The 27281-nt window shown below is 44.1% G+C and overlaps 1 protein-coding gene across 5 annotated transcripts in view; it reads left to right on the forward strand.

Annotated features, from left to right (window-relative positions):
• Positions 1-27281, forward strand: part of FBXO16 (F-box protein 16) — a 137637-nt gene that overhangs the window by 107506 nt on the left and 2850 nt on the right. For 3 of the 5 annotated variants that reach the window (XM_006153207.3, XM_006153206.3, XM_027773722.1), the window contains exon 9: positions 17624-17961. The exons of 1 other annotated variant lie outside the window; for it this stretch is intronic. In XM_006153207.3, the coding sequence (XP_006153269.1) occupies positions 17624-17797 (174 nt within the window). In that variant the 3' untranslated portion in view covers positions 17798-17961. Of the gene's footprint in view, positions 1-17103; positions 17130-17623; positions 17962-27281 lie in introns of those variants that run through there. One more of the 5 variants, XM_027773723.1, reaches the window with a different exon arrangement.

A 27281-nucleotide genomic window follows, 5' to 3' on the forward strand; every position in this document is an offset into this window, starting at 1 on the left:
GATGGCCATACCACAATCCCTTCTCCATTCTCCTCTTAGAGTTGGGGACATGCATGCACTTGCACCTGGCACAAGTTTCAAGCCGCTAGGTCCAGGATTTGAACCGCAATTGATCATGTGGGAGGTTAGTGCCTTAAACACCATATCACCTGCTGGCTCGAATGTTTGTTTGTTTCTTTCTTTCTCTTAGTGTTCCCCCCCACCACCTCCATAAGGTACATGTACTCACTGGAGAGAGACAAAGACAGTGAGGAAAAGTGAGAAATCACCCCTGAGAGGGCATGGCTACACTACAATTCCTTCTCCTCCATTTCTCTCTCATTTCCGGATTTTGGGCACGCATGCACATGTACCCAGCATGATTTTCAAACCTCAAACTCTGGGGCTCAAATCTCAGTTGGCCACGTAGAATCCAGCACCCTGACCGCGATACTACCTGCTGGTCTCAAGCTTTTTTTGTTGTTGTTGTTTTAAATCAGCATCATCAAGTGGTGATTTAAATCCTGGTCTCTGACACTGATGGACTCTTTAATTTTTCTGAGTCTCTGTTTTCTCATCCGTTTGAGGAAGCAGACACTGGAGAAACTGCTGTGTTTGAAACTGCTTTGAAAGTTATACCATGTGGGGCCAGCAGGTGGCATGATGGTTAAGGCACTGGATACTCCCACATGGCTGACCACGGTTTGAGTACTGGACCTGATGGCTTGCTTTCTCACTTTCCCTCTCATTCTCTGTTTCTCTCTGGTCAAATTAAATGAATGAATAAAATTTTTAAAATAACTATTTTTTTAAAAAAGGAAAGAATGAAAGTTATACAATGTAAAGGGAACATTATTATCATTGACTCTTTTGCTCTGGGTTCCTTTGGGGCAGAGAGAAAGGACGCTAAGAAATTGTTTCATTCTAGGGTGAGAGTTCCACTGGCCTAAGAGAAAGGTGTGCTTTGCATAGCTCTCCTGCTGACAGTAGAACATGTGAATAAAAGCACATTTAAAGTAACTCTGGAAAAATGAATGAAGAACTTTTGTTTCCGTAATACAGCTAACTGACTACCTAATAGAGTCAGCAGTCGTAAGAAGGGAGCATTATCATTTCATAGCAGAGTTTCCCAAAGTGGGCTTGTGAACCCTGGTGGATCTCTTTCGGCCTGTTAGGAGCGTCTTTGGAGAAATGTAGAAGGAAATGAGAGTGGAATAAAAACTTTGCATATAGCAGCAAAGATTGTGGGGAAAAAGCTGAGTATTCACACGCAAGGAAAATTAATATAAAATGGATGTCAGTTGGGACATGAACTCATGAATAAATCACTTTTATAGCTCAGCTTTAAAGCCCTATTACTTTCTGTTTAAATGTACTTTCAAGTGTTATGTTCCCCCCCAAAAGAGAGATGAGTTTCTTAAAATAGTGCAGTCTGTTCAGAGGGCCAGTTCTATGGGACTGGGAGGCTCATCTCAGACATGTGGACAGATGCCCGAGGGAGTGGGAGAAGCTTAGAGCAAGGCAGTAAAGTTGTCAGTGAAACCATTAATTGAAGAAAGAAAAAAAAAACCACTTTATGAGGCTTATCACTCGCCATTATGGCATGCTTCCACCTGGTTTCTGGCCCTGCTAGGCCAGGAGTAGAAGAGACGTCTGGGGAGAACAGAGAATTCGAAGGACAATAAAAGTTGGTGGTGATGTACGCTTCCTGATCCGCACTCAGACATTTCTCCTGCTTAAAAACCCAGAAACCAAAGGCTAACCAGAAGCCATTCCCACAGGCTTTTGACATTAACCATCTGTCAAACACTGGCACGGGCTTGCTTAAGTTAAGGTATTCATTATCAATTAAAAAGTTTAAAAAGTTGGGCTAATTAAGGCTGCAAGGGAAAACAGGGTAAATTAAGTAACGATAGGGAATAGTTAGCTCCTAGTAAACAAACGATGAGATTGTATCTATCTACTTGCACTGTGATTGTAAATATACTAATTTAGGGGCCAGTAAGTGGTTGGTAGCTAAGACACTGGATCCCACATGGGCAACTACACGGTTCAGGTCCTAAACCTGGCAGCTTGAAAAACACACTGGGTACATATGGGTGTGTGCCCAAGATCCAGGGAGGAGAATGAAGGAGATGGGATTACCACCTAGCCATCCCTCCTGGGGGTTGATTTCTCAGTGTTCTTCTCACTGCCTCTGTCTCTGTCTTTCTCTCTCTCTCTGGTGAGCACACATGCCCTAAGGCAAAAACTTCTTTTTAAAAAATGGTAGGACCAGCAGATGGTGGAGTGGTTACATCGCTGGAATCTCACATAATCAACCATGGTTCAAGTTCTGGACCAGGCAGCTTCAAACTCACACCGGGCACATATACATGCGTGGCCATCCCAGCTGCGGGATGATTTTTGCTGCCTCTCTGTTTCTCTGGCGAATGTATGTGCCCTATAGCAAAAAAAACTTTCTAAAAAAAAAAAAATGGCAATTGGGCATGTGGTGTGGTGGTTAAGGTGCTAGTCCCACATGACTGACTCCACAGTTTGAGTCCTGGACCCTGTGGCTTGTAAAACATGCTGGAGAGGGGGTACCAGCAGATGGTGTAATGGTTAAGTCGTGGGACTCTCAGTCGACCATGGTTTGAGTCCCCAACCCAGCAGCTTAAAACTCTCGCTGAGTGTGTGTGCGTGCGTGTCTAAAATCCCAAGAGGAGAATGGACGAGAAAGGATTATGGCATGGCCATCCTCCCAGCAGATGATTTCTTGCTTTCTTTCTCGCTGTCTCTGTCTCTTCAGTGAGTGTACGCACTCTATAGCAAAATACTCTCTAACAAAAAACAAAAAACATGCTGGCTGTGTATGCATATGTGTCTAAAATCTCAAGAGGCGAATGGAGGAGGGATTGTGATAAGGCTATCCCACTGGGGACTGATTTCTCACTTTTCCTCTCTCTCTCTCTGTCTTTCTCTGGCAAGCACATGTGCCCTATAGCAAAAATCAAATAAATAAAATGGCAATTGGGCTTAGATTGGATTGCTAATATTTTACAATTTTGAAGACTTCCTATGAAAATTATATAAATATGGAGAAATCCCCATTGCTGTTAGTTATGATCATACAATCCCATACAAACAAAGCAATTTAAAAATATAAACAGCACAGGTAGGTACCATCTTCACTAAACATCAAAGATTTTTAATCTTATGTAAATATACACACACACTTTTTTTTTAATCTTACAGTTTTTTTTTTTTTAAATCTTCCTCTTAGAGAAGGAGGGAGCTGTCTCCTTGGGTGAAAGACTGACAAAGTTGTAGGGAGGAATAAGACCTTGAGGCCATGGATGTTGGCAGCCACCAGGACTTCAAAAGAGGGGAAAACCTGCTTGGTTTGAGATGAAAGAGTTTGTTATTTCTACTCCTGACACAAGGGGAAGGAAGGAGGAGGAGAAGGAGAAGTTGGGAAGAAAGAGTTAAGAGGAGAAAACCTGGGATTAGGGGATTAGGTAGAAGGGAGGGGCTGCACAGTGCTAGTGATGCCACCTGCTTGGCTTTTACAGACATGTAAACACCTCCTTCCATCGCTAGTAAATTCTATTCAGCTTACTCTTGGAAGCAAGATTTCAGAAGTCCAGAATGCCAAGGAAAGGAAATCTCCTTGGACAATTCACAAATAAAAACAAGGGCTTTGAATTTCCTAGATCCTGGAAAGGGACTGAGGGGACCCCAGCTGACATCTTTCCACTTCCATATTTTTTCCCTACCAAGTATAAAAACCAGTACCTCTTGGGCCAGCCAGTGGCATGGTGATTAAGGCGGCTAGATTCCACATGATTGCCTGCACTGTTTGAGTCCTGGACCTGGTGGCTTGAAAATCATGGCAGGACGTGTGTTTACATGCCCAAACTTCCAAGAGGCGAATGGAGGAGAAAGGATTACAGAGTGGTCATTCCCCATTGGGGGGTAATTTCTCACTTTCCCTCTCTCTGTATCTTTCCAGCAAGCAAATGCTTGCAATGATGAAAACCTTAAAAAGAAAAAAAAAAATTTTTTTTTAATTCCTTGAGGGCAAACAGGTGATGTAAGGATTAAGATGCTGGACTCCCACATGGTCAACCATGGTTAGAGTCTTGGACATAGTGGCTCAAAACACAGCTGGCATGGGACCAGTAGATGGCATAATGGTTATGTCATTGGATTCACATGTAGTTGACCATGGTTCAAGCCCCAGACTACCCAGGCTTAAACTCAGGCCGGGTGTGTGTGCATGTGTGTGCCTGCCCAAGATCCCAAGAGAATTGAGAAGGGATTGCGGTGTGGCCATCCCCCCTGGGGAGTGATTTCTCACTTTCTCTCTCTCTGTCTCTCTTGAGAGCACACGCACCCTACAGCAAAAATCTTCTCCCTACTCCCCCCAGACAAAATCTCTTGGGCCATCCAGTGGGGCGGTAGTTAAGGCAGTGGATCCCACATGGTTGACTGTAGTGTGAGTCCCAGACCTGGCAACTTAAAAACACACTGGTTACATGTGCATGCAGATCCAAAATCCCAAGAGGAGACTGGAAGAGAAAGGATTGTGGTGTGGCCATAACCCTGGGGAGTGATTTCATGATGCTTTTCCCTCTCCCCAGTGAGCACACCCCCCTATAGCAAAAAGAAAGAAAGAAAGAAGAAAGGAAAGAAGGAAGGAAGAGAGAAAGAAAAAAAGAAAGAAAGAAAGGAAGAAAGGAAGAAAAAGGAAGGAAGGAAGGAAGGAAGGAAGGAAGGAAGGAAGGAAGGAAGGAAGGAAGGAAGGAAGGGAGAGAGAAAGAAAAAAAGAAAAAGTAAAAAGAAAGAGAAGTCCTCACTCTCTAGTCTTGATTTAGCCAGGGATTTCAAAAGCTTGCTGTCTCACAGCATTCTCCTAAATACAGGTAACAAAAGCCTTTAATTGCCTGCTCACTCTAATTGCCTTAGATAAGACCTTATCTTTTCCTGTGCTCAGTTAATTCTAGCCTCTGAGATTACCTTCTTCACCTCTTTCCAGGATAACTTTACTCTTAGTGTCCTGGTTTCACTTTAAATGCTTTTTCAAACATTCTCACTTTATTTTCTCACTGGGTCAAAAGAGGAGAAAAATAGAATATCCTCTAAAGTGATTCCTGGATCACGCTATGGAAAGAATCAGGAACCAGGTTCTAGTTTCAACTCTTCCATTAAACTGGGAGTCACTCCACCTCCTGGAAGTTTCATTTTCCCATTTCTAAAATGTGAGTTTGAATCCTGACATCTTTAAAGTCTATTCCAGGCCGAAGTCTGGACCTGGGGAGCATTGTAGGTTTCTACCATGTTCTCCCCCCTCTGTCCCCATACCTGAAGGACATGGCTGTGATTAAAGGGACTTTACATAAAATGGCAAAAAGAAATCATGACATTTGTGGATCCTCATTTAAAGCCAATAAAGGAACCAGCAGTTAGCATAATGGCTATGTTGCTGGGCTCCCATGTAGTCAACTGCGGTTCGAGTCCTAGACCTGGTGGCTTAAACTCATGCCAGGCGCATGTGCATGCGTGTCCAAGATCCTGAGAGGAGAATGGAGGAGAAGGGATTGCGGCGTGGCCATCCCCCCGGGGGGTGATTTCTCACTTTGTTTCTCTATCTCTCTCTCTCTCTGTTTTTCTGGCTAACGCACACACCCTATAGCAAAAACCTCTCCAAAAAAAAAAAAAAAAGCCAATAACAACTGGTTTCTAGCTTCCATTTTTTTCCTTTAAACTTAAGAATATATAATTAACTATAACAGAAGAATTTACAGGACAGAATTTATGCAGTAATTTTCTTGCAAGGCAATCTTTTACTTTTTAATTTTTTTTATTTTAAAAATTTTAATGTAAGGTTTTTGCCTTAAGCACTTCTGGAGAGACAGACAGAGACAGTGAGAGGGAAAGTGAAAAACCACTACCCACGGGGATGGCCACACCACAATCCTTTCTCCTCTATTTTCTTCCCAGGATCTTGGGCACACACATACATGCACCAGGTATGAATTTCAAGCCACCAGATCCGAACTCGAACCACAATCGGCCACGTGGGAGTCCAGCAATATAATCACTACACCATCTGCTGGTCCTGCAAGGCAATCTTTGACAGACTTCTTTCAAATTTATACAAACGCTCCAGATGTTTGTTTTATAGAAATTCTTGATTTGTTTGGATGTGCAGAACTAAAAAATATGCATAGAAGAAATTTTAAATGACTTCACTCTACAAATAAAATTCTTGGTAATTCCATAGGAAGATTGTGGGCTTTGCAAGCAGACAGACATGGATTCCTCTGCTAAATGGTATAACTTTAGATAAGTTACTTAACCTCTACAAGCCTTAATTTAATCTGTAAAATGGGAATAATGATGCCTGCCTTGCAGGATTGTTGTCAAGTCTCAATGCTAATTAAGTGAGGGTCTCATGTTTGTTTTCTTTCCCGTCACATACCATCTTATGTTTTACTGTGCTAAGAGCACAGATTAGGATTCAAATAGCCAAGGTTCAATCCCTAGTACCACCGTTTTAGTAGCTTGGTGATTTTAGTCAAGTCACTTGACCTCTTGAGGAGCTAGTTCCTCATCTGTAAAAGGGAATGAGTAACAAGAAGCCAGACAGAGGCACCGTGGTAAAAAATGATGCTCTGAGAGCCTCACCTGCCTGCACAGGAAGGTCCAGGTTTATGCCCAGAGACCTTCCTGGGCATGCCAGGCACATGTGTGCTCATGATCTGGAGCTGACAGGGTGGGGGTGAATCATGGCATTAAGATCTCACTGGGGGACCAGCAGGTGGCATCGTGGTTAAAAACACTGGACTCACACATGGCTGACCCAGGTTCGAGTTGCAGACCTGGTCGCTTGCCTTTTCTTTCACTTTCCCTCTTGCTCTCTCTGTCTTTCTCTAGTCAAATTAAAAAATAATAATAAATAAAGTTAGATACAATTATTTAAATAAAACCATTGGGGGCTGGATCCAGCAAGTGGCATGGTGGTTAAGGTGCTAGATTCCCGCATGTCCTGCTGTGGTTCAAGTCTCGAATCCAGCAGCTTGAAAAATCACAACAAATAAATAGATAGATAGACAGATAGATAAATAAATAAATGTTTTGAAAAAGGGCCAGCAGGTGGCATGATAATTAAGGTGCTGGACTTCCCACATGGCCAGGCGTGATCTGAGCCCCAGACCTGCTTGCTTTCTCACTTTCCCTCTCTCTCTGTCTCTCTGGTGAGTACACATGTCCTACAGAACATTTAAAAATAATAATAAAGTTAAATAAATCATTATTTTTAAAATGTTTTTTAAAACAGTTGTTCTGGGACCAGCAGGTGGCATTGGTAGTTGAGGTGCTGGACTCCGACATGGCCAACCACTGTTCAAGTCCCAGACATGGCAGTTTGCTTTCTCACTTCCTTTCTCCCTTTCTCTCTCATCAAATTAAATAATAATAATAATAATAAATAAATAATTCTAAAAAAAAATTGTTCTTAAAAAAATACATTGAGTATACTGTTGTCTCTATCTCTCTTGGTCATGGAAGAAATAAATACAGTTAAAAGGAGAAGGTAGTGGGGCTGGCAGGTGGTTAAGGGCCCCAGACTCCCACATGGCTGACCGTGGTTTGAGTTCCATACCTAGTGGCTTGCTTTTTCCCTTTCCTCCTCTCTCTCTCCCTGTCCCTTGAGGATATATAGCATTTAGCAAGGTGTTAAGTACCCTCAAAGCTTAAAGTAAGTGTTCGGTAACTAGTAGTTTGAACTAATAGCAATGTTATCAGATGAAGAAGCTGGGGTTACACCACGTGAAATATTCGGTTCTTTGGCTCCAGGTCTGTAAGGTTAGAGACCCGCCATGAGATGCACATGAGTAATGTGGAAAAGAGACGTTTTTAATAGAAAAGGGAAGATTTTAACATAAAAATACACCCCAGGCCAAAGAAGTGATAGGAGGACAGGCGTCTGAGGACAACTGCTAGGAATGGGGTTAGGTGTTCCTTTTATTGTGGGGTCTTGTTATGAATATTTAGCGGGGCAAGTCTGAATCCACGGCCTTTCGCTGCGCCTGCGTACTTCCTGTCAGGTGAGGGGATTGTGTTAGGTGGCTGGAGGATGGCAGTGCGCATGCCCAGTGTGGACTTGGCCAGGAGCGTGCACATAGGGATGAATCTGTATTAGTTTACTGCCCTGAGTGGGAAGTGGGATGGTGACCAGACATCTTGGGCAATTCCTATGTGCTTATATGGAATGACTGGAGGGAAGATAGCAACTTTTTCTTTGTCCTTTAACAACAATTTAAGCAATAAAATTAGATGACCTCGGGGCCAGCAGGTGATGTGGTGGTTAAGGCGCTGCATCCCACACAGCCAACTATAATTTGAGACCCAAACCTAGTAGTCTGAAATCATGCCAGCCATGTGTGCTTGCATGCCCAAAATCCCAGGAGGAGAAGGGATTGCAGCGTGGCCATCCCCCTAGGGGGTGATTTCTCACTTTCACTGTCTCTCTCTTTTGTGGGTGCAAGTGCCCTATGGCAAAAAAGTCTTGGTAAAAAAGAAAACAGTAGATAGCCTCTCCTCTCTTAGCACCAGGGGCCTAGCTGCTGCAATCCCTGGTAATAGTGACTGACATGTCAGATGTCCCCTTTGTTGGCATGTTGGGACTCCCTGCTCATAACTGTACCTGTAACAGCAGCAGCAGTGGGAAAGATCTTCCTGAACCATCACCTGAGACCTCAGGAAAGAAAGAAATCTGGTGAGAGCAGCTGCTGACAGACCGCCCTCCCGAAGGCGCTGCCAGGAGGCTCCCACCTGTGGAAAACCTTTACCTCCCGCCCTTACCCCTTTTCTTTTCTCTTTTCCCTTTGTTTTTATCTTAAGTCAGTTTCCACTGTGTAAGGAATGGTTGCATGGAGGGGCCAGCAAGTGGCATGGTGGTTAAGGACACTGGACTCCCACATGGCTGACTACGGTTTGAGTCCTGGACCTGGTGGCTTGCTTGCTCACTTTTCCTCTCTCTTTCTCTCTCTGTCCCTCTCTGACTAAATTTAAATAAATAAATAAAGTTAAATAAAATGATTCTTAAAAAATAAAGAAAGAAAAGAAAAGAAATGGTTTCCTGGGCCAGCGGTGATTAAGGCACTGGACTGCAGTGGTTTGAGTCCCAGACACGGCTGCTTGCTTTCTCACTTCACATGTACCTATAAGAAAAATTTTTAAATGATAATAATAATAATGAATAAAATTAAATAAATAATTCTTAGAAACTCTAAATGGTCGCAGGACCAGCAAATGGCATAATGGTTATGTCTCTGGACTTCTGCGTAGTCAACTGTGGTTCAAGACCTGGACCTGGCAGCTTAAAACTCATGCCAGGTACATGTACATGTGTGCCCCAAATCCCAAAAGGTGAATGGAGAAGAGATTGTGGTGTGGCCATGCCCCCTGAGGGGTGATTTCTCTCTGTCTCTTTGTCTTTCTGGCGAGCGCATGCACCCTATAGCAAAAATCTCTCTCAAAAAAAAGCGAAAGGGGACCAGCAGTTAGTGTAATGGCTATGTCACTGGACTCCCATGTAGTCAACCGTGGTTCAAATCCCAGACCCAGTGGCTTAAACTCACTCCAGGAGCGTGTGCATGCATGCCCAAGATCCTGAGAAGAGAATGGAGGAGAAGGGATTGCGGCATGACCATCCCCCCTGGGGGGTGATTTCTCACTTTCTGTCTCTCTGTCTCTCTCTGTCTTTCTGGTGAGAACATGCGCCCTGTAGCAAAAACCTCTCCAAAAAAAGAAAAGAAAAGAAAAGAAATGAAATGGTTGCATCAGTAGCATGCAGTATGTACGCCGTAGGTTTTCTTTGCTAGCTTGACCCCTGTATGGCCTCGTGCCTGCATGTGCATCCACGCATTTGTTCCTCATGAGTCCCGTGTGAATTGTCCTTCGCTCCCAGACTGAGAGAGAGTGCGTGTGTGTTGAACTCAGCGCTGTGAATTCCGTGCAGTGTGCGCTCCACGGCTTAACAGCCCTGGCTGGTGTCCCTTGTTGATGCCTCAGAAAAGAAAACCTAATTGCTAAAAATCCTAAGGGCAAAATGAACTCTCCAGAGGGACCACTGCTCGGAGTCTTTGCATTTCTCCTTTGCCACGAACAGGGCCCGTTTCTGTGTTCAGTCTTGTCGCCTCCTGTGTTATCATGCTGTGCATAATAAATTACGCTGGCGTTTCCAACACCTGCTTCTCTTTCATTTACTATTAGACAGGTGCCAAATGGCTATTTGTTTTTATTTAAGCCTAAAATAGTTGGCACAAGTTAACATCTACAGGACCTCAGAAGAGAGGAACCAGGTTTGTGAATGTTATAAGGGAACTTCAGAAAGTTTGTGGAAAAATGGAATTAAAATATACATTTATTTTGGTGCAAGAATTTTGAAGGCCAGTGGGTGGCATAATGGTTAAGGCCACTGGTCAACTGCATAGTTTGATACAGATATGGTGTTTTGAAAAAACTTACCAGGTGCGTCTGCATGCATGTCCAAAATCTCAAAAAGAGGGAAAGTGAAGGAGAAGGCATTGTGGCGTGACTATCTCCTGTGTGCGGGGGTTGCCTTCTCACTTTCTGTCTCTCATTCTCTGTCTCTCCAGTGGGCACATGTACCTTCAGACAAAAAAAATATATATTTTATTTAACTTTATTTATTTTTTTAAATTTGACCAGAGAGGGACAGAATGAGTGAGAAAGAGAAAGTGAGAAAGCAAGCTGTCAGGTCCAGGGCTTGAACCACCATTGGCCATGTGGAAGTTCAGAGCCTTTAACCACCACACTACTTGCTAGCCCCCTGACAGAATTGTTTTAAAACTATGTAGCCCCAGCTAGGTGCTACTTTATAGGACGTGTAAAGTTAGACTTGCGTTCATGGAAATGTGTGTGTCACCTGTGTTTGCTATGAGGGTATTTGGATTGATTAGGGTCTTTGGTGATTCAATAAAATGTGGGGGGAAAACAGTATAGAAAGCAAACATAGATACCAGAGACAGTGTGGGAGGAGAGTGGGAGATGGCAGAGGGTAAGAGATAGGGAATCATGGGTGGGGGGAAAAAAAAGCAAAACAGAGAGAAAACAAGAAATGGAAGATCATTTGCTGACAATAACATGTTTGTTGATGTGCTTGATTGAGACAATATACAGTGTACTCTGGATGGAAAATCTCATTTTGTATGCTGTAATGATGTACAGTGAATGAATGCAAATAAATAAATTGAAATAAAATTTTAAAAAGAATTTTTTAAAAATTAAAAATTAAAAGCCATGGGGCTGGCAGGTGGCATGGTGGTTAAAAGGCACTGGATTCCCACATGGCTGACCATGGTTCATGTTTCAAACAAGCTTACTAACAGACTGCTCAAACCTAACAGCCTATGAATGTTTTGCAACATGTCTCTGAATAATTTCACCTACTTGGATGGCTCAATGGCACAAAAGTCACAAAGTCTTCAATTTGTTTCAAAAACCCTGGCTAAAATTACCTCCTTTACAGCTAACAGTTTCACCCCAAGGTAATTTAAAAGATAAACCAGGGCCAGCCCGATAGCCTAGTGGTTAAGGGATCTGGCTCCCACATAGCCAACTGCAACTCAAATCCTGGCCCTGGTGGCTTGAAAAACATTCCACAGGCCTGCAGGTGGTGTGGTGGTTAAGGGTGCTGGACTCCTACATGGCCAACCAGTTTGAGTCCTGGACCTGGCAGTTTGTTTTCTCACTCTCTCTCTCTCTCTCTCTCTCTCTCTGTCCCTCTGTGGTCAAATTTAAATAAATAAATACAATTAAATAAAATAATTATTTTTTTAAAAAAGAGAAGAAAAAAATGTCAAAAAGTTAATTAAAAATGCCAGATATGTGTACATGCATGCCCCAAATCCCAATAGGGTGGAAACAGAAGGGATTGCTGTGTGTGATCATGCTCCACTGGGAGGTACTTTCTCCCTCCTCTCTCTCTGTTCCTTTCTGGTAAGCACAGGTCCCTCTGGCAATTGTTTTTAAACTTTCATTAGAGAGAGAGAGAGAGAGAGAGAGAGAAACCAGGCCCAGCCACTCAGCTGCATAATGCTTAAGCCACATGGGAGGTGTAGGTTCGGATCCCAGGACACCCTGAGCATGGTGGTACTTGCCTGTGATCCTGGCTGGGAGACCGTGATATGACCCTGTCAGTAGACTATCTCTGTATTTATTAACTTAAAAAGAACAAAAAAAAAAGAGAAAAAGATAAAAGATAAACCAAAAACAAAGACAGGGTTATGACTTCTATAAAACTGTCTTGACTATCTGTCACCTTCCCTCTATTTCCTGCAGAAACAGAACAAGCTAGGAGGTGTTGAGCAAAGCAAGGAAGCAGGTGTTTGGGGGGAGGAAGCACTCGCCACTCTCCCCTAAGGTTACCAGACAAGTCTGAGCAGTGTTCTGGGCTCCTAGGCAGATAAAAGACAGCGCGGTCTTCCTTGGACAACTCCTGGACAGGAAAGCCCTTGAAGCTGCTCCATCCTGAGGATTAAGTGTCCACTCAGTGGGAGGGACCCAGGACGAGCAGTCACCACCCCTCTTAGACTCTTTTCCTAGAAGGCAGTCTCTCTGGGGCAGGGGGCCTCCTCAGCCTCCTTTTCTGTACTCAGAGCCCTTATCTCTACTGTTGGCTCTTACCTATTCCTCAGCCTCTAACCTATACTTAGGAAATCTACAGGGCTGGGTTTATATTGTGTTAACATGACTAAAAAAAAACTGCTGATTTTAGGATATTTTTGATTGCCAAAGTGTGTGTGCTTGCCAGAGAGAGAGAGAGAGAGCATCCTTCAGTGGGGAGTGGTAATGTCACAACCCCCTTTTCTCCATCCTGTCAGGCATTTGGGCATGCACACACAGCTGGTGTGTTTTTCAAGCTACTGAGACTGGGATTCGAACTGCGATCAACCATGTGGGATCTGGCTTCCCACGCACAGGGCTTAATCTGCGGCACTATGGGGGCAGCCTGATTTAATGATTTTCAAAGACAATAATTTATTCTTATATACAGTATTACCACACTGTTTCTAAACTAGGAGTCCTAATAAAATGTTGAGGGGTGATTTAAAAAAAAAAAAATAGAGAAACAGTGGGTGACGACTAGCCTGTGACACTCTAGGTTCATCTAAGTACACTCTGTGATGTTTGCACACTGACCAAATTGCGTAAGGACGCCTTTATAGGAACGTATCCCTCCCATTAAATGACATGTAATTGTATTTAAGAAGTAAAGAGGGGCCAGCAGGTAGCGTGGAGATTAAGGCAGCTGGATCCATAAGGCCAACTATGCAGTTTGATTCGTGGACCCAGCAGCTTAAAAAACACACCCAGTGGGCCTTCGAGCCACTCTTCTCTATCTGCTCAGGCCCCCTCCACCTCTCAGGAGTATACTTTGGCTTTTACTTAATAAACTACCTTCTCCTTAAAAAAAAGAAAAAAAGAAAAAGAAAAAGAAAAAAAAAAAAAAAAAGAACCACACCGAGGATGTGTCCATGTGTGCCCAAAATCTCCAGAGGAGAATGGAGGACAAGGTGTTGTAGTGTGCGGCCATTCCCCCGGGGGTTCATTTCTTATCCTACCCCTCCTCCCAACAAATAAATGTGTTAGATAGCTAAGCTTTTCTTTTTTAAAAAAGAATTATTTATGGAGGCCTGCTGGTGGCATGGTGGTTGAGGCCCGGGTCTCTCACGTGGCTGACCGCGGTTCAAGTCCCGAACCTGACAGCGTGCTTTCTCACTCTCCCTTTCTCTCTGTCTCTCTCTGGTCAAAATGAAAGAATAATAATAATAAAAATTAAACATAAATGAACTTTTTAAAAAAGAATTATTTATTTATTTAATTCCAGTTGCCACTATTCTTTTTTAATTTGACCAGAGAGAGACATACACAGAGAGAAAAGAAAAGCGAGAAAGCAAGCTGCCAGATTCGGGACTTGAACCATGGTTGGCCACGTAGAAATCCAGCGCCCCCAACCCCCTTACCAACTGCCAGCCCAAAACTTAATTTTTTTTTTTTAGAGATTTTTGCTATAGGGTATGCACACTTGACAAAAACACAGAGAGACAGAAAGTGAGAAGTTACCCCTCAGTGGGAATGGCCACGCCACAATCCCTTCTCCATTCTCCTCTCGAGATTTTGGGCATGCACTCATACACACCTGGTGTGAATTTCAAGCTGCCGAGTCCAGGACTTGAATAGCAACTGGCTATGTGGGAGCCCAGTGCCTTAACCACGATCCCACCTGATGACCCCGTATAGTAAAGCTTTTTTTTTTATAGAAAAAAAAAGGAAGACAAAAAGAAAATAAATGAAGCGCTTTAGTTTTGAAAATGTCCTTCTGGGAAGAATCTCATGTAGAACAGAGGTTTGGTTCTCAGAAACTGAAATTAGGGCTCAGTCATCCTGGCCAGATGTTCCTTATTAGGTCCATGTGCTGAGTAGATGGGTAATAGGTTAGGGGGATGGGTATTTTTTTTTTCTTTTCTTTTTTTTTTTTGGAGAGGTTTTCGCTGTAGGACACGTGCACTCGCCAGACAGACAGAGAGAGACAGAGACAGAAAGCGAGAAATCACCCCCCAGGGGTGATGGTCACACCGCAATCCCTTCTCCTCCATTCTCCTCTCGGGATCTTGGGCATGCACGCACACGCGCCCGGCGTGAGTTCTAAGCCACTGGGTCCGGGACACAAACCGCGGTCAACTACGTGGGAGTCCAGCGACATAGCCATTACGCTAACTGCTGGTCCCCGGGGGATGAGTATTTTACAGCAAAGTAGCAAAGATCAATAGGACGGAAAAGATTTGGTCGGCTCCAATATTGTATAAAAGAAATTTCTAGTTATCATTTCAACCACGTAGTCAGATGCTATAGACCAAGGTCCAGGACGATACTTTTACCCTTTTATAGAACTTCCCCATGTTTTCTCCTAAGTCTTGTCTCTCGTGATGATAGATACTGAAATCTTAAAATGAAGAGGGTCTGTGAACTTGTTTTTGGAATAATAGGAAGAGTGGACAGAAAAGCCCATCTTCCCTGGGCTGATCTTGGAAGGAAGAGAAACCCACCGTTCTGGATGGGTGGTGATGACTCCAGAGAGGAGGAGGTCGGGGGAGCCCCTAGGAGCCACCTGAGTGGAAGGAGCCTGCCTGGGCCTGCGAACTGCCTGGGGACTCAGGAGAAGGGGTTTCTAAATGCAGTGGTTGATGAGCGCTGCACACTAATAGGATTAAATTTAAAACTGTTACAGGTGAGATGTGACTAGTCCATTCTTGTGTCGCAGAGCTAGGCTTTTCCTTTGTTCAACAGGTATTATTTTATTTCATTGTTAGTAAAGAAGCACACAGAAACACTCTGGTTTATCCTCTTACCTTATGCAGATCTGAAAATAACACTGAAAACGCTCATTGTATGGGGATCTTAAAAGGACACTGAAAACTTCAAATGAGGGAGGATTATTATTATTTTAGGTTTTTGCCATAGGGTGTGTGTGCTCGTCAGAGAGAGACAGAGAGAAGTGAAAAATCACCCCCCAAGGGGGGAATGACCATGCCACAAGCATGCACACATGCGTGCTTGGTGTGATCTTCAAGCCACCGGGTCCAGCACTCAAACCGTGGTTGACCTAGTGGAATCCCAGTGCCTTAACCACCACGCCACCTGCTGGCCTCACGAGGGAAGATTATTGTATTTACTCCCATATCTTTCCCCTTTTCCTCTTTGTTTCTAACAGCTTTCTACTTTCACCTCAGTTTTGCCCAGTCTTTCCCAGAGAAGTCATCTATGAGCATGTCTGTACCTACTGTAGGCAGCTTGTAGAATCAATAAAGCATAAGATTCCAGCTTTGGGGACCAGCAGAAGGCATAATGGTTATTTCTCTGGACTCCCACATAGTTGACTGTGGTTTGAGTCCCAGACCCTGTGGCTTAAAACTCATACTGGGCACATGTGCATGCATTCCCAAAATCTTGAGAAGAGAATGGAAGAGAAGGGATTGTGGCATGGCCATCCCTCTGGGGGGTGATTTCTTGCTTTCTGTCTCTGTGTCTCTCTCTGGCTCTCTGGCGAGCGCATGTGCCCTATAGAAAAAAAAATCTAAAAAAAAAAAAAAATTTCCAGTTTTGCTCAGGAAGAGCTTGCAATCTCATCAGGACATTTAAAAAATGATATTTAGAAATGAACACTCATGCTCGAGAGCGTGTTTAATGTTAAGTCAGATGACTCTATAATAATGATTTCAAGATTCGACTGCTAGGGAACCAGCAGTTAGCGTAATGGCTATGTCGCTGAACTCCCACGTAGTCGACTGCGGTTTGTGTCCCGGACCTAGTGGCTTAAAACTCACACCGGGCACGTGTGCGTGCGTGCCCAGGATCCCGAGAGGAGAATGGAGGAGAAGGGATTGCGGCGTGACCATCCCCCATGGGGGGTGATTTCTCGCTTTCTGTCTCTCTGTCTCTCTCTGTCTGTCTGGCGAGCGCACGCACCCTATAGCAAAAAAAAATCTCTCAAAAAAAAAAAAAAGAAATTCAACTGCTCTCTGAGGGTCACTGCAGCCAAGCTTCTGGGAGAAGGTGGGCCTTGGGCGGGTTAGAGCTAAGGGCAGACTAAGAGAGCACTTAGGGCGTGGGCAGGGTGTGAGGTCATACCAGTCTGTGTGGGGTATCCGTGTGGAATAATGAGGCACCTGCTTAGCTGGACAAGAAGACCAGACAGCAGTCAGCCAGTGCCATTTCTGCATCAGTGAAGGTCTAAAGTAGGATTTTCCCAGATTCACAGAACCCCATGTATTGCACATTTAGCCATCAAAGCATTAGACGGATGTGCCAAGTGTTCTGGCTCAGGCCACCTGCCGGCTGAGTGGAGTGACGGGAGGGGCATCCTTTCAGCACAGGCGACAGTATCTGAGTTCTGCCCAATCCTCAGAGGACTCTCTGTGCACAGCTGGAGCCAAGATAAGGGCGAACTTTAAAGGGAACATCACTTTCTCTCCCCACAAGCTCAACTCATGTTATTGCTTTCTCTTCCTCTCTCCATTCCCTCCTCTTTTCTCTCTTGCTCACGGCCAGATGTCGAGGAGAAATCCTTTCTCACTGTGAGTTTGGGTTGGAATGACAACCCGTGACATTTGCCTTTTGGGGGAGCATGTGTGCATGTACAGATTCCTAGAGAGTGTGCAAGATGGCCACACTATGGACACTCACCTGGTCTAAGCATCGCAAGTTTGTAGACCAAGCTGTGACGTCTGTTAGCAGTGTGAACTCAGATTGTCACCATGCTGCCTGTTCCTCAGTTTGATTTATTTGCAAAACAGAGATTGTTAACTTCTTGCTACTAAACTCATACAATTTATTCAGGGTCAAATGAAATACTGTCCCTAAGAAAGCACTCTGGAGACTAAAGAACTTTTTACTAGTAGCTCTCAGTGAAGACTGCATGGAGGATGAAGGATGTGATGTTAGGAATTCTCAATCCCATCCAGCCCTGTGATTTTAGAAAATGATTTTATGTCATTAAAATAGGTTTAATTAGATGACTTCCTTTGATGTGTTAATAACTCTCACTCTAATGATACCATTTCCTCCCTAGATGTCCCTGAGCTCCAGTTTCCCTCTGAAAACTCCAGCTCATCTGTCCTGGTCTTCTCATCATCAGTGGGACACCCAGTCACCAAAGCAGCCACTAGAATTGACATGCAGCATCTCCACAGACACTCAGCTCCCATTGTTACCTGTCCAGGGTCCAGAGCTGAAGCTGATTTAGAAATATGAATAGACTTATATAGAAATGACGAGATTGCTGGGTGTGTGGTGGAGAGTTGAATTTTACTTGGCTTCCCTATTAGAAACTCTTTCCAGACCAGCTGGTGAGATAGTGGTTAAGGCAACTGAATCCCACATGACCAACTGTGTGGTTTGAGTCCTGGACCAGCCAACTTGAAAAACATGTCAGATGAATGTGCGTGTGTGCCCAAAATCCTCAGAGGAGAATGGAAGAGAAGGGATTGCAGTGTGGCTGTACCTCCCTGGAGGGGGCTTCCTCACTTTCCTTCTCACTTCCTTCTCACTTTCTCTCTCTCTCTCTCTCTTTCTCTCTCTCTCTCTCTTTAGCAAGTGCACATGCCCTATAGAAAATTTACAAAATAAAATAATAAAAAAGAAACTCTTTCCATTTAAATCCGTTATTGTAAAAGTGAGCCCTACAGTATTTCAGTAAAATAAGGTTATGGAAAAAACATTAATGAAATTTATGAACTTAGAAAGGTGATAGTAGATACCATGGGGTTGATTTAGGGACATACAGTGGTACTGTAGGTGACACTGGGCATACATGGCAGGATCCTGGAAGAGAATAGATAACACCCTTCCAAGGTGACTCGGGCAGTTTAGTGAAGAACTATTTACTGTGGCGTCTTAGTTTCTAGAGTTGTACCACAGACCAGGTGGTTTTGACAATAGCAAATGATTTCCTCACAGTTCTGGAGGCTAGAAATCCCAAGTTCAAGGTGCTGGTGTGGTTGGTTTCTTCAGAGGCCTCTCTCTTTGACTGGTAGATGCCATTGTCTCCCAGTGTCTTCACATGGTCTTCCTTCTGGGTGTGTCTGTGTCCCGATCTCTTTCTTAAAATTTTTTTTTATCTAACTTTGTTTATTATTATTATTTTCCAGTTTGATCAGAGAGAGAGAAGGAAAGTGAGAAAGCAAGCCACCAGGTCCAAGACTTGAACCGTGGTTGGCCATGTGGGAGTCCAGCACCTTTAACCACCACGCCACTGGCCGGCCCTCCTAATCTCTTTTTATAAAGACACTGGTCATAATAAATTAGGGCCCATCCTAATAACTCCACTTACCTTAATTACCTCTGTCTTTTCATTTAATTTATTTTATTTTTTTGGAAGTCAAGAGTAAACTGAGTTAATGGCATCTGGAACATCTTTACAGTATTAAAATCACTAGGCACTCTGATTAAAAGTCAACAAAGGTTAACAGATGATAATCAATTTATTCAAATAGCTGACTTAGGCATCTGCAATGGTGACTTCAACTTCAGCTCCTGGTTCAATACTGATGGAAGTGATGTGTTTACCAATCTCAGAAGGACTGTGCAGATCAGTGCATCACTTGGTTCCAGCTCTTAGAACCTTCAGCACAAGGTGTTTTTCTTGTAGTGATTCTCAAAGTCTGGGTAGGCATCAGAACTGGGCCGTTCACCTTGAGCTTCTTTTCCTCTGCACCTCTGATTAAGTCAGCACACACTTTCTCCAGACTTCACATTGCGACTGGCTGGAGTCATTCTAATTTGGTGAATGACCACCTCTGGCTCCAGTGAAAACTGGGTGTTTTTCCAGTATCTTTAAAAAGCCATGACTCCCTCTTAACAAGCTAAATGATGTATAGAGATTGAATGTATAAAATAATAATAATAATAAAGGAAAAGAAAAATTGATCCAGTCAGACTACTAACTCTCAAGCAAAACCAAACAAACCATGACTGTGTCATGGCTTCCTGACCAACTTGTTCCTCGGGGAGAGAGAGCGAACAGCAGTTAAGTCAAGAGCAGGAGGGGCTGACTGACTGGAGCTCCCCAACACCTGGGTCTGTGTCTTCCACAAAAAGCTCAATTACCTCTTTAAAGGCTCCATCTCCAAATACACTTAAATTCTTTTTTGTTTTCCTTTGAAGGTTTTTGCCTTAGGGTGAGTGCACTGCTGGAGAGAGTGAGAGAGAGAGACAGTGAGAGGGAAAGTGAGAAATCACCCCCAGAGGGATGGCCACATACCATGCCTTCTTCATCCTCCTCCTGGGATGTTGGGCATGCACACCTGCGATGTGATTTTCAAACTGCTGGGTCCAGGACTCAAACAGCAGTCAGTCATGTGACAGTCCACTGACGTAATCACTACATCATCTGCTGGCCCCCAAAATACACTTGTATTCTAAGGGATTCAGAGTTAGGGCTCCCGTGTATGAATTCGTGGAGAAATGTAGCCATAATGCGTGCTGTGGGCAGGGTTAAGAGAATCAAGAAGGGATGACGGAGCACCAGGACATGACTGTAGGAACCTTTATCATCCGCTGGGCTAACAGGGAGTGAATGGAGTTCCTGAAACCCAGTGAGAGCTAAAGCCATGGGATAGGGGCCACCCAACAGAATGGATGCCACGTGGTAGAGGAACACAGCCACTCTCAAACCAAAGCCTAGGGTTGGTTCTGTAGCATGGTCACTAAGCACTGTGCATTGGAGCAGATCCTGCATAGCTGACCATTGTTCAAATCCTGGCCTCGGAAGCTTGAGAAACATGCTGGGTTTGTCACCCACGTGTGGGTAAGCATGCCCCAAATCCCAATGGCATAGTGAAGTGTAGGAGAGGAGATTGCAGCATGACCATGCCCCAGTGGGGGATGCTTTCTCTCTCACCCTCTCTCTTTCTTTCTCTCTTGAGTGCACACAACCTCTGGAAACAAAACAAAACAAAACAAAACAAAACAAAACAAAAACAAGGTCTCGCAGTAAAGGAGAGGAACCAACCCCGACTCTTCCCAACTTTCCATACTCTCAATAGTGCTTTCCTTTGGTCCAACCCATCTGGAAATCAGAGCAAAGCAACCTGGAGATGCAGATCTTAGCAGAGCTGATGCGTGTAGCCAGGGGGTCTGAGTAGGGAGGGCTAGGATGAGAGGATGGAGAATAACCAGCACAGTGGAAGAGGATTCCTCCTTTCAAAGAAGGAATTGCCATTGATGTTCAAGCAATGTAAAACAGGCTTTAAAGAGTTACTAAAAAAACAAAAACATTCCACTTCGCTGCTAAAAGATTAGTCATACATTCTAACGGAAACCACCTACTCATGTAACCATTTCAATGTCCTAGAAATTACAATTCATTATTTAGGTAAAGAAGAATGATAGGAAAACAAATATGTTTTCTGGTTACATAATATTGAAGACTTACTTTATTATTCTCTCTCTGTCTCTGTCTCTCTCTCTCTCTCTATATATATATATGGTTTAAATTGGTGACCTAGAAGGACAGCCCAAGCCCAGGACACTGCGGTTTGAATACCCAGATGATGAATGGGGAACAATATGACCAACTTATAGATACTTGTATGTACCACCAGGGTGAAGCTGTGACATTACCCTGCATCAAGCCCCTGTGTTCTTCCCATGGGGAGAGAAGACAGAGATCAGAAAAGTTCCCTTCCTGGGGCCAGCAAGTGGTGTGATGGTTAAGGCCCTGGACACTCCCACATAGACAACCATGGTTTGAGACCTGAACCTGGTGACTTGCTTTCTCACTTTCCTTCTCTCTCTGTGTGTGTCTCTCTCTGGTCAAATGAAAATAACTGAAAGAAAATATAAGTAATTCTGAAAATAAAATCTTTCTTTAAAAAAAGAAAGAAAGAAAAGTTCCCTTCCTGGAGCCAGGGGCAGATGTACCACCTGGGGTGGCCTGCAGCTCCAAGTACTGTCCTCTTTGTTCCCGGCGCACTCTTTGATTATGTCAGGAGCCAGTCATACCATAGGTGGATGTCTGAACGGGCCAGACTGGAGTCAGTCCTCAGTCACACCTGGAATAAGCCAGGATCTGCTGGGGTAAGAACATAGCAAGAGAAAGAAGGGCTCATCCACTCCTGCAGCTATATCTTACCTTAAGCTAAATATAGGTTGTCTATTCCTGTGTAACAAACCATCCTAAACTTACTTGCAATAATAAGATATCAGTTATTTTCCTCCAGAATCTGTAATTTGGCCAGGGATTTGTTGGGAGATCTTGGCCTGGGCTGAGGCCCAGGTCTGTGTCCCCCTCCATGTAGCCTGAGCTTCTCCTAGCATGGGGGTGAGCCAGGTGAGATCTGAGTTACCTTTGATGTCCTAACCTTGGAAGTCTCATAGTATCACTTTTCCCATCCCCAGTTGGCCAGAGACTTGCCCAATTTCAAGCAAAGTGTACTTAGGCGAGAAAGAGGCAAGGTTCTCAGAGAACATATGGAATGGGAAAAATTTTGAGACTGTTTGCAATACACTATCTGCACTTTGTGACCCTTAACCTGTCCATAAGTCAGGACATACTGTATGAAGTAGGTGCATCTCCTATGATAGTATGTATAAGACAATAACTAACAAAGTCACCATAAACTGGTATTGACATTAATTCAGCGAAACTTTACTGGACACCTGCTGTGTTCCAGACTCTCCGTTATGCTCTGGGGATGTAGTTCCTGCTTTTGCCGAGCTTGTTATAGCTGTGAGGGAGACAGAGCAGTCATTGCATTACCGTCCTACTTGCAAGGAGCACATACTTCCAGATTGTGTAGAAGGGATAAATAAGCCATTCCGTGGAGAGTTGCAGTGATGATGTCCAAGCAGACAGCTGGGGTTGAGCACTGAGTAGTAAAGAGATTGGACACACCAAGGAGAACATTCCAGAGAGAGGAATAAGGCAAAGTCAGAGTGACCAATCTGCCCAGGATCGTGGTTGTGACACTAAAAGAGCCACATCCAGGGGCCAGCTAGGCAGTGTGGTGGTCAAAGGGTCTGGATTCCACATGGCAAGCTGCATGGTATGAGCCTGGAACAGTGGCTTGAAAATTACACTGAGCATGCATGCATGTGTGCCCAAAATCCTGAGAGGAGATTGGAGAAGGAATTGTGAAATGGTCATCCCCCTTGGGGCAGAAAAGTGATTTCTCACTTTTCCTCTCTCTCTCTGTGTGTCTCTCATTTTCTGATGAGAGCATATTCACCCTATAGCAAAAAAACAAAAACAAAACAAACAAACAAAAAAACACAACCAGACAAACAAAAACAATAAAACTACGTCCAGGAAATAGTTCAGTCACTGTGAATTGTCCTTGAGACCATAAATAGACAAATAGACTAGACTAGCGGGAACTTAGAGGAGTAGGGGCTGGGTTGTGGCAGGGCTGGAGAGAGAAAAACTGGAAAAGTATCCAGGAGCCCAAATAGGAAGCTAAGCTATACTAAGGAGTTCAGTCTTCACTGTCAAGGTTGTTGAGCAATCAGTAAAGGATTTAAGTAGGAGAGTGCCTTGCTAAGACTTGCATTTAGAAAGAGCTCTGGCTTCTGAATAATTAGACAAAGGATAATCCTGAAGACCAGTTAGGAAGCACTTGTAGTTTTTCAAGAAAGAGACAATAGTTAAAAGTCAGAGAGAGGGAATGGAGAGTGTTAGAAGGATGTAGAATATCTTTAGGAGAAATAGCAGAAGTAATACATTTTAGATGTGGGAAGTGAGAGAGAAGGAGAAATAGAGAATGACTTCCAGATTTCTGGCTTGGGCAACTGGAAAAAGTCTTAGGAAGTAATTAGGATGCTTTGGAAATACCCTCCCTACACCCTCTGCACCAGAACACAAAGCTGCTATTCTGCTTTTCACACAGCTCTTGTTGACTTGAAATCTCGGACTTTGTGCAGCTCACTTAGAAGTCTCAGGCACACTGGGCTGGGCCTGTAACCTAGTGGTTAAGGGTGCTGGATCTCACATGGCAAACTGACCTTGGTTCAAATCCTGGCTTTGGTTCCTTGAAAAACAACCCGGGCAGGGAACCAGCAGTTAGCGTAATGGCTATGTCGCTGGACTCCCACGTAGTCGACCGCAGTTCGTGTCCCGGACCCGGTGGCTTAAAACTCACGCTGGGCGCGTGTGCGTGCATGCCCAAGATCCCGAGAGGAGAATGGAGGAGAAGGGATTGCGGCGTGACCATCCCCCTTGGGGGGTGATTTCTCGCTTTCTGTCTCTATGTCTCTCTCTGTCTGTCTGGCGAGCACACGCGCCCTACAGTGAAAATCTCTCTCAAAAACAAAAAAAAACAACCCGGGCATGTGTGCACATGTGCCCAAAATCCTGATAGGATAGAAATATGGAGAAGGAATAATGGCATGACCACACTCCACTGGGGAGGGTGCTTTTTCCACTCTCTGTGTCTTTCTTTCAGGTGGACACTTGTGCCATCTGACCAAAAAATAAAAAACAGGGAGAAAGAAAAGAAAAAAAAAAAATCTCAGAAAAAAGTTTATAGAACTTGTGGATAAGAAGGAGGTTTGGGACCCAAAGGGAATGTGCTGAGGGTGACTACAGCTACAAAGAAGCAGAGCTGGGATTTAAACCCAGCTGAGTTTGACTCCAAAGAATTGCTCTTCCAGGACCAGCAGATGTCATAATGGTTACATCACTAGACTCCCACATAGTCAACCACAGTTCAGATCCTGGATTTGGTGGCTTAAACCTCTGCTGAGCATTTGTGTTTGCGTACCCAAGATCCGGAGAGGAGAATGGAGGAAAAGGGATTGCCATGTGGCCATCCCCCTGGGGGGTGATTTCTCGCTTTCTGTCTCTGTCTCTCTCTGTCTCTCTCTGTCTCTCTGGTGAGCGCACATGTCCTATGGCAAAAATATCTCTAAAGAAAAATTTAAAAATAATCATTGCTCTTTCTACCTTCCTACCACTTCTCCAGTAAACCCTACTTTCTACCTGTTGGGATATTTCTTTTTTAAAAAATTATATTAAAATATTTTTAAAATTTGCCACAGAGAGTATGTGTTTGCTGGAGAGAGACTGAGAAAAGGCACCCTCCAATAGGACATGGTCACATCGCAACTCTTTCTCCTCTATCTTTTCATCCTTTTTCTGTTTTGAGCACTTACATTCTTGGTTTGTTTTTGCTATCAGGAGAACTCAAGCACTCGCTGGAGACAGAGAGAGAGAAAAAAATGAGAAGTCATGCCAAGGAAGGATGACCATACTGTAATCCCTTCTCTTCCATTCTTCTCTTGGGATTTTTAGGCATGCATGCACACGGACCCAGCTCATTCAAGCTGTTGGTTCCTGGACTTGAACTGCGCAGTTGACCGTGTGGGATCCAGCCACCTTAACCACCACACAACCTGGTTGGCCCCATCCTTTCTAAGCTTCCGCGGCTGAGATTCAAACTGCATGACAGACCATGGGATCTGGCTCCCTTAACCACCAAGCTATGGGGCAGTCCCCTTGTAAACCTCGACGCAGCTATCCTTCAAAGTCTCGATCCCTCTTATTCATAGTCCGCCGTCCATCTCACTCAGTCCGATGTCTCCTGTAGTTCTTTCTGCATGTATCTTATTCCCCCCTAGACTGGAAATTCTTCAGAGGACCTCAGTTTTACTCAGTCCATATTTCCGCATGACCTTTTATGCAGTAGGCACACCATTGGTGTTTGACAGCAATATTGTCATTGAAAAATCAAGAGATCCAAAATGTGCCTTTCTCAGCTGACTTCTTTACTCATTGACACCAGCAGAGAAAGGACAGTAGAGGGCGCTCCTTCCCCTCTTATCTGAGTCCAGGCAGCTCTACTTTTGCATATTTGTCACACTGTCAGTACTTGAAACATATAGTCTAAATAAAAATAGATATATTTTTAAAAAGTAACCAGCTTGGGCCCCCTCTATGCATTGGTACTGGAGGCAGCGGGATCCCATTTGGCTGACCATGACCAGACCTGGTAGCTTGTGAAACACACTGGGTGCGTGTGTGCATGCCCAAAGCCCCGAAAGGAAGGCGAGACGGAGAAGGGACTGCTGTGTGACCATCCCCCATGGGGAGGTACTTTCTCCTCTCTCTCTCTATCTCTCTCTGGGGAGTGCACATGTCCTCTATCAAAAAACAAACAACCAAAAATAAATAAAAACAGAAAATAAATTTTAAGGGTATGGAAAACTCAGAATTCTTGTATATTGTTGGTGGGAGTGTAAAATGGTGGAATAAACTGTGGAAAATAGTATGAGGACTCGTCAAAAAATTAAACATAAGGCCAGCAGGTGGAGTGATGGTTAAGGCGCTCGACCCCCCCACATGACTGACTGCTGTTTGAGTCCCATACCTGGCAACTTGCTTTCTCATTTCCTCTCTCTTCTCTTTCTCTCTCTCTTTACCTCTCTCTGGTGAGAACATGTGCCCTATAACAAATTAAACAATATAATAAATAAAGTTAAATAAATAATTCTCTTTTTTATTTTTATTTTTGAGAGGTTTTTGCTATAGGGCACGTGCACTCGCCAGAAAGATAGAGACAGCGAGACAGAAAGTGAGAAACCACTCCCCTTCCCCCCCAGAGGGCATGGCCACACCGCAATCCCTTCTCCTCCATTCTCCTCTTGGGATCTTGGGCACGCACACACATATGCCCTGCGTGAGTTTAAGCCACCAGGTCTAGGACTCGAATCGCAGTCAACTACATGGGAGTCCAGCGACATAGCTGTTATGCTAACTGCTGGTCCTAATAAATAATTCTTTTTTTTTTTTTTTTGGAGAGATTTTCGCTATAGGGCGCGTGCGCTCGCCAGACAGATAATTCTTTAAAAAATGCAAGAAGCCAGTGGTTACATCGCAGTTACGTTGCTGGGCTCCCAAATGGCTAACCACGATTTGAGTCCTGGACCTGGTGGCTTGAAATTCACCCAGGGCCCAGGTGCACGCATGCTCAAGATCCCAGGAGGAGAATGGAGAAGGGATTGCAGAGTGGCCGTCCTCCCTGGGGGTGATTTTTCATTTTCTTTCTCACTATCTCTGTCTCTTTTCCCAGTAAAGTGCACGTGCCCTAAGGCAAAAATGTCTAACACTCCCCCCCCCCCCACCCCCCAAAAAAAGTCAATGCCTGGCCACTTTCGTGCAGTGGCAATGCAAGTGCCCTGCAAGGCTGAAAGCCATATGGCCGACAGTGGGTTCAAATTCCTCGGTCGGCCTGTAAACACTCTGGTGTTCACAAAGGCTCCCAGGATTCTGAGAAGCTGGACGTCTGGGAGAAGGGAATCGTGATATTTTGAAACCCTGTTGTGGACCACAGTGGCTTGAGTAGTGAGAACCGCACGGACCAGGCAGCTCCATGTAAGGGAGGGAGAGGCTGTGGTTTCAGACAAAATGGCCCCCACTACAGCTCTGCTCTGCCCACCTGATCTTACCCCTTTGGCTATCCCCAGGACCTTGCTTCCTCAATTAAACCTCGTTCACACATCTTACATTCTATATATATATATATATCCTACACTTTATAATCAAATTCATTATTTAAAAACTATTATCTGAGCCAGGAGGTAGTGTGATGGCGAAGGTGCTGGATTCCCACATGGCTGACTCTCTCTCTCTCTGTCTCTGTCTCTGTCTCTTTCTGTTGAGTGCACCTACCCTATAGAAAATTAAATAGTAATAATAAAAATAAAATTTAAATTAAATAAATAATTATTTTAAA

This window comes from Tupaia chinensis, unplaced genomic scaffold, assembly GCF_000334495.1.
Source record: "Tupaia chinensis unplaced genomic scaffold, TupChi_1.0 Scaffold000366_1, whole genome shotgun sequence".
Lineage (NCBI taxonomy): Eukaryota > Metazoa > Chordata > Mammalia > Scandentia > Tupaiidae > Tupaia > Tupaia belangeri.